Genomic DNA, 14,897 nt, shown 5'->3' with positions numbered 1-14,897 from the left:
GAGACTCTGTTTCAAAAAGGGGGAGGGTTAATATAGCTTATAGTGAAGACCCTGAGTTCAATCTCCAGTAGTGAAAAAGGAAAAAAGAAGCAAAATTATACGATTTTCATTGGATTAGAGCTTAGAATAAACTTTTGTGGGTCTATAATTTTTTATCTTTACAAAAACAAGATAATCAGAAAAATTATTAATTTGTTTTTTTAAAAAATGTATAAAATGAATAAATATATTTTAACTTAAAATTAGAGTGAATCGTATTCTGAGGAGATGCAAAGTTTCCATCAGTGTTAAGTGTATAATTTCAGTCTTTTAACTGCTTTTTGAAATACCTGGGAGAGATACAGCTAAGACATTCTGACTATTGACAAGCAGTACAACAGACATTTATTTACTGATGGCATTTAGTTTTAGGAAATTTCATCAAGTTAATGTTATTTGAATATTAAGCAAATAAGGCACCTTTACACAATTGTTAAGTATTTTGTCAGATTCCTTTAAGGTAGGGACGATTCCTTTAAGATTCCTTTATTGCATCTATATTACAGATATATCTAGTTCAAAGATACATATCTGCTTTAAAGATTGTTATTTGTCAGGCAGGAGGAATGAGTTCAAAAGATCTATTGTATAACATTGCAACCATAGTTCATAACTGTACAATACTCTTGAAATTTGCCAAGAGTAGTTCTAAGTATTCTCACCTCAAAATATAAATATGAGTCAATGTACTGTGTATGACAATATGCTTGGATTATGTACTGTGTATGACAATAAGCTTGAATTATCCATTCCAAAATGTATACATATTTTAATTATACTGTACACAATACATAGCTTTATCAACTGAAAATGTAAAATGTTAATATTTCTTAATACAATATTATTGAAAAAAGAAAGAGAGAAAGGTGCTCTCTCAGGAGAGCCATTAGTGTTCCTCCTCATCATTACAGAGAAATACAAAGTTGGGAAATGGCTGTGTAGAAATAGTGGTTATACTTCAGGGGTGGAGGGCACTACAATAAAAAGTAAGAGACTGTGTCAGATTTTTAAATGAAAGAGTTGACATGAAGGACACTTGCTTTGATGCATATGGGAAAATTAATTAAAAAGATATTATATTTTATTTGGGATATATTTAAGCTGCTATGTTAACTACTGGTTAAATCATGCCAGGAATTCAGTAAACTCCCATTGACAAAATGGTTTGTTTTGCTTATGATGGGTAATAAATAAATTTGATGAGGGATATGTTAAAAAAGAATTTCTATTTCATGCAAAATTGCAAATGGGATTCAGGACTCCGAATTCTAAATTTTTTTGAATGACAAATAAATGAAAATCCAGATTCTCTAGGGAGAATCAAGGGCCACCAGCCATCAACTATAATCGGATTAGTATTCTCAATCTGATGCAAGGGGCTGAAATGAACAGAAGCTGTGAATAGATAAGGAGAGGATATCACAAAAGGCAATGGGCCACCGGACAACTGGTTGTGGCAAAGGACCAGTATCCTCAGGCAAGGAGCCTGACTTTTACTCTGATTTTTATATGGGCAATTACTTTTTTTTCCCTGAAACACCTGGCAAGCCATCTCTTTTTTATGTTCCCTTAAAATCCAGCTGTTTTCTTCCAATAGTAGGACAAGGTCCCCCACAGCACATTGACCTCTTTGTCTTATTGTACAGATGTGAAAGACTTGTTCTTGAAAAGCCTACATAAATTTTGGGAAAAAAAATTACTTTTTAAAAAAAGTGGTATTTAGAAGTTACAGAACACTGAAAATACTATTTCTTATTTGAATATAAGGCCACAAATTTTTATAGAATTCCAGAATAATTCCTTAACCATTCTCTATATTTCCAGAAGTACAAAAATGAGATTTAATAGAAAGTGTTAAAGATGCTTTTAGTAGTTGTTAATCACAACCAAAATGTATTACCAAATCTGATTTATATGAAGACAAGCTTATTAATGTCAAGTATATTTGGTATTACCTAGTACATTAAGACAAATAAAATTTCAAAATATTAAGAGGAATTGGCCAAGAGTTATAAACATAAAACTGTCTACAGAATATATATTAATATGTCATGTCCAACACTGAAAATTTATACAAATTTTAGTTATTTTTAAGAAAGCCTTCATTTGGATATCCTTTAGCTCTAAAAAGCATTCTGGAACTAAAGAACTACTATCATATTTGCTTATATGTTGAAAATGAACTTGGATACACTGTAACTGTATGTTCATATCTGAACATTTGCTCAGATATACATATATTTGGCTTTTGATCACAGAAGAAATTATTCTGCTTTAATTCAACTTTGAGAGACTAGAAAATAAGACTATTCAAAAATAGATGCTAATATGTGTGTATAAATGCAAAAAATTTCATGATATCTAATATTGCCAATGTAGATCACTATGCCATATAAAATTACTCATGTTATTTTAGGTATTTATTATCTAAATATTATAAATATTTTATGAAAAAGTAACAAAACTTCTCTCTAATGATTGAGATTTAGGCTTGCTAAAATTGTTGCTCAAGTTTTTGTCTAGAGAATGTAATTTAATGTGGGCTCAAGAATCAAGAAAATGTCTTACTCATCATTATTTCAGAAGTTCATTATGTCTATTACATATAAAAGATACTTAATGAGAGAAGACAATTCTCCATGGGTCTCCCACATTTGCAGGTTCTGTGACAGGTGTTTGCCTAGCTCTTCAAGGGTGTTTGCATAGCTATTAGCCTGAGAAGCCAGAAAAATATTTCCCTTCATCACAAAGGGCACTATCCTACCAAGACTCAGGGCTATGGAGGCACAGATTCAGTGAATGAGACTTGGACAAGGCTCACAGTGGAGGATGAAACTAAAGTCACATTGTCGATATGGTCCTTTAAGCCAATTCAGTGTACAAAATTCTGGGGCCTGTTTGTCACCTTTTGGGACTACACAGGTAAATGTACAGTGTGGAGTCTCTTCTGTAGTCAAGGAGAAACTTTTGGCTCTACAACTATAAAAGGCGCTCCCACATCTATATAACCCGAAACTCAATTCAAGTGCCTGTGTCTGAGGTTTTTCATCAGTGGGAACCTCTGACGATGAAGCAGCTTTTGCCTAGGCACATCCTTTGTGGTTTTGGACTCATGGTCTTTCTGACACAACAACTAGGTGCACTCTTTTTGAAAAGCAGTCATTAACTTCCTAGTAGACTTTTTTGGAAACTAAATCAGTAGCCCTTAGAGGCCTTGTGATTCTGACTTGATATTAATAGTTTTGGATTCAATGACTGATAAGGGAGGAAGGACTTTAACAGCTTCCCTGGTCAAAAGGAAAGGGTATACTAAAAGGTAGAGCCAGTCTGGCCTCAGAGATAGGCCAGCTTTCATGAAAGACTGGCAAGTATGCTACTCAGGGAAACTGTATTTCAACTTCGCTGCCTGAACGAAAACTGTTGGTTTGAAGGACTTCAACTAGCCCAGGATGCTCTGAATTCTTGCAATCTTTCAGGGCTGGTACAAGTCTACTGAAATGCAACTTTCTCTTAGGCTGTAGGGCTTACAAATAACAAATCACAGCTGTTTGTAGAATTAAAGATGCTCATAAGTGCTCATAAGTGGAGTCAAGTCATTGATTGGGCTTTTTTTTTAAGCAAATGCTATTAATGTGTGCCAGATTTATGACACTTAAAAAATGTACCCTTGTGTCTTGCAGTGGAGAAGATTCTATTGAGTCAACCTTTCCCCTTGCCTCCTTTGGACTACAGTATAACCTCAATCTCTTATTCCTGTTGACCCCTTTCAGTTAGCAGTCAACTGACTTTGGTCATCCAATTACAGTCCTTGAATTTAGTCTGTATAATTTTTCAGGTTCTAGGCTACTTGAGTGTTAGAGCTTTGTACTTTTTTTCACAAAACTACTTAACATTGAACTAACAGTCAGACTCTACCTCTTTTATCTCATCTATATACCTTGATAAGGCAATTCAGTCAGTGAATGTGGCTCCCCAGGAAAGGATAAGCCACTTCTAAGAGAATGATCAAGAAAAAAATGCATAGAAAGTAGTCTATAACAGTTTTGACAACTTGGGATTCTATTCAGACCATTGTTGGGAATGGTGAGTATTTCTCTTCTCTAAAAGCAAGCACAGGGCCAGGGATTTAGCTCAGTCATTCTGCCACCTGTCTCACAAGCAGAAGGTCCCAAGTTCGATCCCTGGTACCAAAACAAAAAAAAAACCCAAAACATAAAAGCAAGCACAGGTCAGCATGATTGATACATCCTTAAAATACAGCCTGCCCAAAAGTAAACCTAGAATTTTCAAATTAATCTTGGTTAAATTTTATAATGACATACTTGTGCCTTGTTCCTAAACTTTCTAAATGGAAAGTCTAAGTATGAATAGAGAACAACATGAAAGAAGGTGAATTTTTAAGTACTAAATGGGACTCCTTAATTTTGAGGAGGTAGATTGAGAATAATAACTTAGTGCCTTTGAAAGAAACACCTTAGATCCTGTGGGGTATGAAAGGGAGCAAGAAATTAATGATCTTTGGCCATCAAACTATCCTTGCAGTCTTCTCTCACAAGAAAAACGCTCCTGAGAGCATTTTAATGAGGGCAAACTGGTACATGCACCATAAATTTAACTTAATGCTAAGTCTGCTGTCTTATTCCAAGAGGCTCTGGTACAATTTGATAATCGTTTCCTGTCACTTTATTAAAAAGTCTGTCAAGACATCTGGGGATAGTTCCAGTTTCTGGACCTCCCATGTAAAAATACTTATGAATATTTCCCCACTCCATTCTTCGTCATATACCTTCGAGCATTTTTAAAAACACCACTATGGTCCTTGAAAGCAATCAGGTCAGCCTCGGGTCACTGACTGAGATTTTTTCTGGATGGCAGAATTTTCTTATACTTCTTTCTTCAGGTACAAGAAAGAGATTGTGTAATAGCTACAACTGGATTAAAATCTCAAACCAAGTTGGAAGTTCAATACAGAGATTTAAGGAGGATTCTTGAGATGTTGATGGTAATCTTAAATCTATTGTTAGGCAAATGCAGTGGATTTTGTCACAAACCTTTTCAAATAGATTATTCAATGGCCACTGGAGATAGATATGATGAGAAAACTTATCTTGTATAAACTAGGGAAAGATTTTCTTGGGAGACAATTCTCTAGGGGTCTATGTAAGCTTTATGTTGCTGTGACAAACAGCTGAGATAAAGAAAAGATTTATTTTGGCTCACAGTTTAAGAAATTTCAGTTCATGGTCACTTGGTTCCATTGCTTTTATGCGTGTGGTGAGGTAGAACACTACTGCAGAGAACATGTGATGGTACAAAGCAGCTCACCTCATGGCAGCAAGGAGGCAAAGATGTAGGGAAAAATCCAGAGCAGAAGGGGCTAAGGACAAAATATATCCTTCAAAGCTATGCCCTTATTGACCTGCTTCATCCAATTAGAACCTACATGCTAATTGAGCTACAAACACATGAAGTAAGAGTCCTTGTGACTTAGTCACTTCCTAAAAGCCCCAGCTCTGAACACTGCACCATTGGGAACCAAACCATCAATATGTCTTGATGAGCTGAGGGCTAAAGGTGCTGTTAGGAGGTAGGGCCTGGTTGGAGGAGGTAGTCACTGGGGAGGTGACCTGGAAGGGAGTATTCTCTTTTCCACCTTTTATTTCTCTATCTGCTTCCTGGCTGATAAGGATTTTACCTTTGTCAGGCCCTTCAGCCATGCCATTTCTGTCTTAGAGACAACCAACCATGCACTGAACACACTTAAACCATGAGCTAAAATAAACTTCATTTTACATCATGGGTATCAGGTTCTGGTGACAGGAAAACTAATACATACATACTAAAACACTATCATTTCTGACTGGTGTTTATGACAGCTTTTGTTATAGGGTATCTTTTTAAAGTGTCCATAATAGCTAACAGACATGAAAAAAAGAAGGCAAAGTTGTTTGCTATCCAATATAATAAATATAACACCTTCCCCTGGAGCATAAATTGGGTAGGGTTTCTAGTAGACTTTTATAAGACATAGGGTTTACTAAACTCAGAAGTAATAGAAGAAAATTCCTCAGCTTACACCTTATAGAATTTTGAGGCAAATGGAAATTGATTACAAGGTAAATTTGCTGCTGCCTACTTTGATAAGTAATAAAGATTTTTGTTTCTAGCCTAGCAATCTTGTTTCTTCTACCAGCATTCATGAAAATTTGGTATTCTAACTTTTAGATTTTATGTGGAATAAAATCTCAGACCCCTCAGTTCTTGGCACTTGATAAATTGTGGCAAACCATATTTAATAAGATGTAAACAAAGCCAGCCATGGTGGTGCATGACTGTAATACCAGCTCTTGGGAGGCTGAGGCAGGATCCTTGCAAGTTTGAGCATAGCCTTGGCAACTTAGCGAGACAATTGTCTCAAAATTTAAAAATATTAAAGAGCGTTGGGGACCTAGTACAGTGCAAACGTCCTGGGTTCAAACTCCATTACTGCAAATTGAAGAAAAAATCAAACAAAATGGCCCTTGGTTTTTACCTTTGGGTAATCACTAATTGATGCATCAAATCAGTGTTAGGAAAAATTTCTTGGCAGAAGCAGATTGATGTAGGTTTTTGATCTTGGTTAATTCAGCAATATAATTTTATATCTATCATACAGAAATTGTAACTGCAAGTACTGAAAATATTTTTGAGTTCTCCTATACTTGCAGTCATGTTACTCCTGTCTATGTGGTTGGCACCAAACAATATGGTACCTGCTATATTGTATGCGTTCAGTAGTTGACTGCTGAAAGACAGTAAGTTTGAACAGATTTTATATGATTACAAATATATCTTAAAAATCCAGAAGATAACCTAAAAGGCAATTATTTTTATTGCCTAAATAAATAAAGAGGAAATCTAGTCAGATAGGTCTTATATATCAGAACATCTGAGAAAAAATAAGAAATGGACATTCTGGTCGTTGGCTGAAGAAGGTTGAAGGGAAATAAGTAACACTATCTTTTTAATAGGTACTTGGCTTTAATGACTATCTCTCTTAAACTATCAACTCTGTCATTACAAAGAAAGCCATCTGTTTAAAATAACTAATACTGTAATGTTTAACTCCCATAATTAAAATGCAATAGTAACTTTCTACTGCATGTGAATTACAATCCAAAGTGCTTGACATCAACCTCTTTTCCTAGACATCCTATGAACTAATCCCTGTTCATTTCTCTATTCCTTCCTTCTCTCTATCTGTTCTCCACTACTGAGCAGCACTATCTATTATAAACTTCATCTTCCTTAAATCTATTGAGTTCGTGTTTTAAGGTTTCCAATTTTGCCTTACACTTAGCCCCAAATGGTACTATCCTAGAGCTATTTCTGCACTTTATTTTCACATCTTCATTCAAATGTTACCCTTGTACAGGTCTTCTGTAATCATTCAATTAAGCACTGTGGTCTATCCCTTAATGTTTGCAATTTTTATAGTAAGTTTTAATACATTAAGTAGTATACTGTATGTTTATATATGTGTGCATCATTTTCCACCTCAAGCAAAATGAAAGTCCTATGAAGTCATCAATCTTACTGTTTTTGTTCACTACAGTAAGAACACTATGCAGAACTTTTAAAATGATCATTGATGGCTGACCTATTCATTTATAAAGATATGAATTCTGGCTATGAAGATATATCTTGAATTAGAATGAAGATCTTCTTGATAATGTCCATAAATATTCTAAAAAGCATTATTAAAAAAAAAAAAAGCTCAAGGCACTGAAGAACAATCAAGGCAGACTGGACTTAAAATGCCAAGATCCCAGATGTGGAATCTCATGCTGATATGAGCCCTTTATTTTCTTCCACTTTTTACTTCAGGAAAATTTGCCATTTTGTTAACAGAAAAGAGATTCCAGCCAAATAGCCGAAGTCCGCTTGTAGCTGTTTCACCGAGATGAAGAGAAAAATGGTGAAGTGCAGAGATGCCACAGCAGTGGGAATTGGAAGGTCAAGATCCCAGAGATGAAAGAATTAAAGAAATGTGAGGTCAACGTCATGAGTACAGTTTCCCTTCACGTGTTTCCAGTTCTAAGTTTCCAGTACATGAGTAGATGAGGTACTGAGAATCATAATGGACTTAGTACTTTAACACTGGGTACTAATGAGGTAAGAAGCAAATTCTTCAGTAACTTGATGACATAGAGAACTGGACTAGAATTTGGGGTGAAAGAGATCTGATACAAACCCCAGGCCCTCAATTGAGATACCAACTCTAATGGAGACAACGAATAGAAAAGACATTACAATGTTTGAAAATAAGCTTCACAAGGGTCTCTGCCTATAAAATATCTACTTGCCAGTATAAAGTTAAATCATTTAAAAAAATAAAGATCTTCCAGCATCTTTACATTTTACATCAATAGAGTTTGATATTTAATCAAAGATTAATTGCTTGGAAAGAAGATCAACTGAAAAAAAAAATAAAAGAGATAACCAGTCAATGGCAGTAAGCCTGTAAGTGATCCAGACTTATCTCCTGATAAGTCCTCTTTGAGAACAAATTTGAGAGAACTAAAAGCCAATTTAAAAGAACCCACAATCACAATAAGAAATATTAGTAATGCTCATACCTCATAAACCACCCTTCCTCTAAATCACTAATGATACGGATTTTTAAAAACACAATTAATAAGCTAGAAGTAATTGAGATTTTAGTAACAATATACTGAATCCTAGCAGAATACATAATCAGGATTTGTTTTGTTTTATTTTGTTTTTTGGTACCAGGGATTGAACTCAGGACCTTGGGCTTGTGAAGCAGCAGCGCCACTGAGCTAAATCCCCGGCCCCATATATTCAGGTTTATATGAACAATTTCCACAATACACTATATGTTAAGACAAAGTTTTAAGAAATTATATCAATCTTACATGAAACTCTTCCAGAAAATAGTAGTAGTGGAAATATTTCCTACCTAAATGTATTCAGGCAACACAACTGTCATGACAAAACCTGAAGAAAACTATACAAAATATAAAATTTACAGGCTAAACTTCTTACTTTTTCTTGAGTACAAATACAAAAATCCTAAACAAAATATTAGCATGTGAAATCTATTGTTATGTTAAAAAGATAATGCAATGTAGTTAAATTGGTTTATTTTAGGAGTATGAGGGCTAGTGTTTAAAAATTCATCAATGTAGTGTGAATGAAAGTATGTGATAAGTGACAGAATCATCACCACCATCTTAGTCATTGTGATCCTCTTAACCTCTCAAGATGCTAATGAAGCTAACTTCCTTAATCCATAGAGAGCTTCTTCAACAGATCTACCGGAAACATTACATAGTGGTGACACATTGAAAGCTTTCTCCCTGAAGCCAGGAAGTAGGAAAGGATGTTTTCTATCATTGTCACTATTTATACTGTCCTGCAGAGAGTAATTGGGACAATAAGGAAAAAATGACAGATATAAGAATTGGAAAGAAAAAAACGATTCATTGTTCTCAGATGATATGATTGTCCATATAAACCATTCAAAAGATTTGAAAATAGTCTATTAAAAATGATAAGTGATTTCAGCCAAGTGGCTTAATGCAAGATCAGTATGCAAAATAAATTATATTTCTATATAATGACTGAACATAATATCAGAAAACATCAAATACCTAGTAATAAAGCTAATTAAAAATCTACAAGATCATTCTAAAGAAACTTCATGATTTTTTGCTGTTGTGGACATGTCAAAAAACTTTCACTTGTTTTTAGTCAGCATGTCATGCTAGAAAGAACACAGACTGGCCTCTCATTAATAGAAGTCAGTATGAAACAGTATTTTCCACATTGAAGTTCATTATGAACATATCTTGTTTAGTGTGGAAAGAAGGCTTCAGTTCACTTATCTCTTCAAGAATCAAGTAAACCAAATTTAATTTGGAAGAGCATCAGAAAAAAATTCACAATGCCAAGTCAACCAATGATTTTTGAATGTGTGATATGTGTGTTTAAAAGTGTATAGCTATTTTTAATATAGATAGAATCTTTTTACTAAGTAGAAATAAAAATAAGTTTCTCTCAAGGATAAATAATTGCTGTTATAAAGGAATTTCAGGAAAAAAACCAGTAGAATTCCTTTGAGTATTTGAGGCTTGAGAAAAAAGGGGTATGAAGTAGCTGCACATTTTTAAATTTTATTTTCTGTGGATCGAATTAAAAATATTAACCCCAATATTTCTAGAATATCTGATTAGCAGTCTGTTTCAAAAATTGTTTTCCTATCCACAGAATAAAGTGGACTTTTTAAAGTTTTCCTTTTGATTATGCTATAACCATAATTAAAAAATAACTCAGATGTTAACAGTAGAAGTTTGTCAATCACAACTTGTTGATATACTTAATTAACAACTCAGTGCTGCAAGAAAATTTGGTGTCTTTTAGTCAATTATGTCTGATAGAAAAAAAGGGGAAATATATAAAATAGATTTTGTCTTCTGATTGAATTTTGAAAAATACTAGACTACTGAATGTCAAAATTGTCACTAATGTGTCACATATGCATACACATAACTGGAAAAATACATTTAACTCTTGCAGTTGTTTGCCAGAAGTAGGTTCCAAGACTACCAGTGGATGCCCAAAGCTGTGACTACTACCAAGCACTGTTTGATATGTCTGTTTTTTTCCTGTTACATCCCTAGGATAAAGTTGAATTTCTAAATTGAACATCATAAGAGATTAAAAATAATAACAATAAAGAAAGAATTATAGCAATATAATGTAAGGAAATTGCCAGCATCAGTATCACTACTTTTGAACTCCAATTTTAAAAGTTAAATAAGGGTGGGCCGGGGATTTAGCTCAGTGGCACCATGCCTGCCTTGAAGAGCAAGGTCCTGAGTTTGATCCCAGGTACCAAAAAAATTTTTTAAAGTAAAATAAAGGTTACTTAAACAGAGCATTTTGATACTTCAACATTGATCATATAACTGAGATAGCTACTAAGTGGCTGGTGGGCATGTAGTGTATGCAGAGTGGACAAAATGATGCTCCAGCAGGACAAAGAATCCTGATGGTGTGAGATTTCATCATGCTGCTCAGGACTGTGGCCAATTTAAAACTTATAAGCTGTTTATTTCTAGGTGTCCTCATCTATCATTTTCAGACTGTGGATAAGGACTGTATTTCTTCAGTATTAAATTCATGACATACAAAGAAGAACTGAGGGATTGTTCTATCTTAAAATAGACTGAGGGAAAATGACAACTAACGGCAACCTGTGATCTTCAATTGAATCTCAGATGGAGTATAGAACATTAATGGGAAAAACTGGCAAACTTCAATCAGGTCAATTAGACAACTATATCGTATCAATGTTGACTCCCTGAATATGGCTACTATGCTGTAGTTAAAGAGTACATTAACCTTTGGAGAATCTGGTCAAAGGGTAGAAGGTTCTCTTGTAATCATTGCATGACAACCTTTACACACTTCACAAGCTTGTATGGCAAATAAAGATGTTAGGAAACTAGGAGCACTGCTGTCTCAAATGTTACTTGGTAAAAAATGGACTATAACAATGTCACTAGGATGAAGACCTCAGAAACTGGTTTAGCTCCAAAATAATGCACTGAAAATATTTTAAGAGCAATATTGGTTTGTTGTAGTTGGTACTTACTTCATCGAAGGTAAAATCATTTAAATCTATTTCTTCATATTCTTCTTCAGATTCTTCATTCTTCATAGATTCTAGGGCTATTGTCAGTTTCTTTCGCAAAATAAATCCCTTCCAAACTGCCTAAACAAAAATTTAAACTATGTTATACAGGGTTATAGATCAAACCTCATAACAGATTCTCTGTGTTATCCCATTAGGAAGATAAAACATCTTAGAACTTAGTTTAATGGCTCAATAATCTGTTTTTTGAACTTTATGTGACACTTAAAACTGCAAGATAAATTAAACAACTGCATATGTCTGAATCTCAGGAGACTTTCTTTGTGGTAAGCAGAAAAGAATCTTTAAAACTCCCTCAACTGCACATGTAGGTCAACCAATCAATTATCTGACAGTTCCTCCAAGGACCCATTCTACACGAAGAAGAAAGAGATACAAAGAAAAACCAATTTTGCTAATTTTACAATGATTACATATAAAATAAGCTAAACCACATTTAGGAAAATGTTAACATACACAAATGTCTATATTAGAGAGGAGGTACCAAGGCCTGTAAGAACTAATTAATTTCATTTAAAAATAAACTCAGCACAATATAAAAAAAACTAAAAACACTTACATTCTTTAATAACTGTAGATTTTGGAAACTTTCTGAACTACATATACAAGCAAAATCCAGCTTAAAAATATATAGATAGGGAGTTTTAGGATATTTTAAGTGTAAAAATCAAGGGAGAAATAAGTATACTTTGCATGTTCTTACTTATCAATGAAAAATAAATATAAACACATAAATTACATACACACATCTCAGAGTATATATGATTGCTTAAAATTAAAACTAAAATATAAATTGTAAAATTAGTTTTAAAGTATTGACATATAAAAGCAGAAAAGAGATTTATAGCAATAGCATTAGAACCTTGAATTCTCTGAACATTCCTTGCTTGGGTTTGACTTTGGAACCAGGCACATACTGAAGATAATTACGAAAGTTAAGTATTTAATAAAAGGAAGTACTTATATTTAAGAAATGTTTTGAGCTATGGGAATAGCCACAGAAGTTATTTAACATGATTTTAAAATAGGTTTATTTAACTATAACCTAATGAAATATACTTGAAAGACATACTTGACTGTAAAAGATATCTTACAACAGTTTTCAGTAATCATATTGTTAACAATGATATTGGTGTTATTGTACATATGATAATACCAATAATACATAATATAATACATGATAATATGTAATATATGATTATGTATATAATATGAGTATATATATGTGTGTGTGTATGAGTGACAAGAGAAATCACCCACAACCTCTCTGCAGCAAATGGCTTCGTAAAGCAAACCATAACCTCAGCAAGAATCTGGGAAGCTAAATCACAATCTTGGCAGCAATTAGCCAAGAATAATCTACACTTGGTGAAAGATTGCAAGCCTTACTGTTTTTGCCCCTATTTAGGACCAATCAGAGAACGCTAAACCTACTTCCAAAACCGATAACATAACAGGCTCGACTACTATTCCTATCTACCTTTCCCATATCAACAAATAATCAGAGCATACCTGAAATACCTGGAGGCCCTCTCTTTCCCACCCCTCCTTAGTCTTTAAGTCTGTGTCCTTCCGCATAACACACTCTGAATAAATAGTCACTTTTGTCTCACTTGTGAGGTCTTTATCTCCACATTATGCATATGCTTATCTACCCACAAACCAACATTGCCACCCTCCTGAGAAACAGAATGAGAGGAGAAAAAGAATAATTATATTAATGTCATTAGGAACCCAGACTTTGGAAAGATGAAAATAGATGAAACATAAAATCAAATGAATGAAATCCTATAGCCTTAAATAGAATTGTAAAATACCAGTATGAACCCAATGTATATTTTGACTTAAAATATATATTTTCAAGCTTAATGTGACCAAAAAAAACCCCACAAAAAATAACAACAGCAACAAAAACAAAGACCATACCAGCAACAATTAAGTAGTCCTAAAATCTATATGGGGTTTTTATATAACATTTTCGCTAAAGGAATCAAGGATCTCTGGAAAAATATTGATTCTAGGCCTAGGGTAAAATGTATTCTAAATGAGCTTGAAACTTGTGTTACATTAGAAAGTAGAGAAAGATAAATTTGTACCAAAAAAGGTAACTTATGGCAACAACCATTGGCCAAATGAAGGACAATTTGAGCATCACAAAGAATAAGTTCAATGGAAATAAACACATAATATATATTTTAAAATTTACTTATTATACTATACATTGTGGTGCCCTATAGAGAATGATACAAAACTATTAATTTAAAAATTGATAAATAAAAATAAAGTATGTATTTAAGCTGCTTTTCTAGTATGAACCATACCTCTGAGTCTCTAAATGATTAACTAGACAAAATCTCTCTGATTTAGTTAATAAATGAATGATTAAGGGCAGGGGATTCAGCTGAGTGGTTCCGTCTCCTGGCTCGCAAGTGCAAGGTCCCAAGTTCGATCCCCAGTACCAATAAATAAATAAATAAATAAATAAATAAATAAATAAATAAATAATAGATATAAAGCAACACCATTTTACAAACCATTAATAAAATAATTCACCTAGGCAATGTTCATTAATGGACCCTAATATTCCTGAAAGAGAGGAAACCAGATATTATATGCCTGGTTTTTGTAATATACACCATCATCTATGAAGTATCTTCACTAAGAAAAGCAAATCTGAATCAGACAAAATGTTAAATCTTCCTGTCAAATTACAGAATACAAAAGAAGAAATATGTTAAATACTGCCATGGACATACATTTGGCAAAATTCAAGAAGTAGAAATCTGTACAAGATGAATGACTAGGGTTTCTTCAATAAATAAGCTGCAAGGCAGAGAAGAGCTTGCTGTACATTAAAACATATAAATAACATAATCCTAAAATTTAAAAAGCTTATCCTTTGTATTTTGATTTTAAAAATCTATAAACAAATATATATACAATAGTAGAGGGAATTTAAATAGTGATATATTTGGGGTAATTGCAAAATTATTGTCAGTTTTTATTCTGATATTGTATTTATATATAAAACAGACATAAGTCAAGAATAGAAATTCATACTTAAATAATTATGAAAAAATGCTTTATTTGGCATAATGTATGGAAGAAGAGGGAGACGTATGTTGGGAATTAAAAG

General features: G+C 33.4%; 1 protein-coding gene across 4 annotated transcripts in view; it reads right to left on the bottom strand.

Moving 5' to 3' along the window:
• Positions 1 to 14,897, bottom strand: part of LOC101723938 (ALX homeobox protein 1) — a 247,726-nt gene that overhangs the window by 142,684 nt on the left and 90,145 nt on the right. For all 4 annotated transcript variants that reach the window (XR_015443501.1, XM_087192559.1, XM_013066581.3 and 1 more), the window contains one exon: positions 11,702 to 11,821. Coding sequence is in view for 3 of the 4 variants with exons in the window: in XM_087192559.1 (XP_087048685.1) it covers positions 11,702 to 11,821 (120 nt within the window). In the remaining variant the exon portion in view is untranslated. The remainder of the gene's footprint in view (positions 1 to 11,701; positions 11,822 to 14,897) is intronic.

The sequence above is a fragment of the Heterocephalus glaber genome, unplaced genomic scaffold, assembly GCF_053883595.1.
Source record: "Heterocephalus glaber isolate CG9 unplaced genomic scaffold, H.glaber_assembly_v1.0 deba00001572, whole genome shotgun sequence".
NCBI classification, from domain to species: Eukaryota; Metazoa; Chordata; class Mammalia; order Rodentia; family Bathyergidae; genus Heterocephalus; species Heterocephalus glaber.
This window is presented reverse-complemented; position numbering and strand designations above follow the sequence as displayed.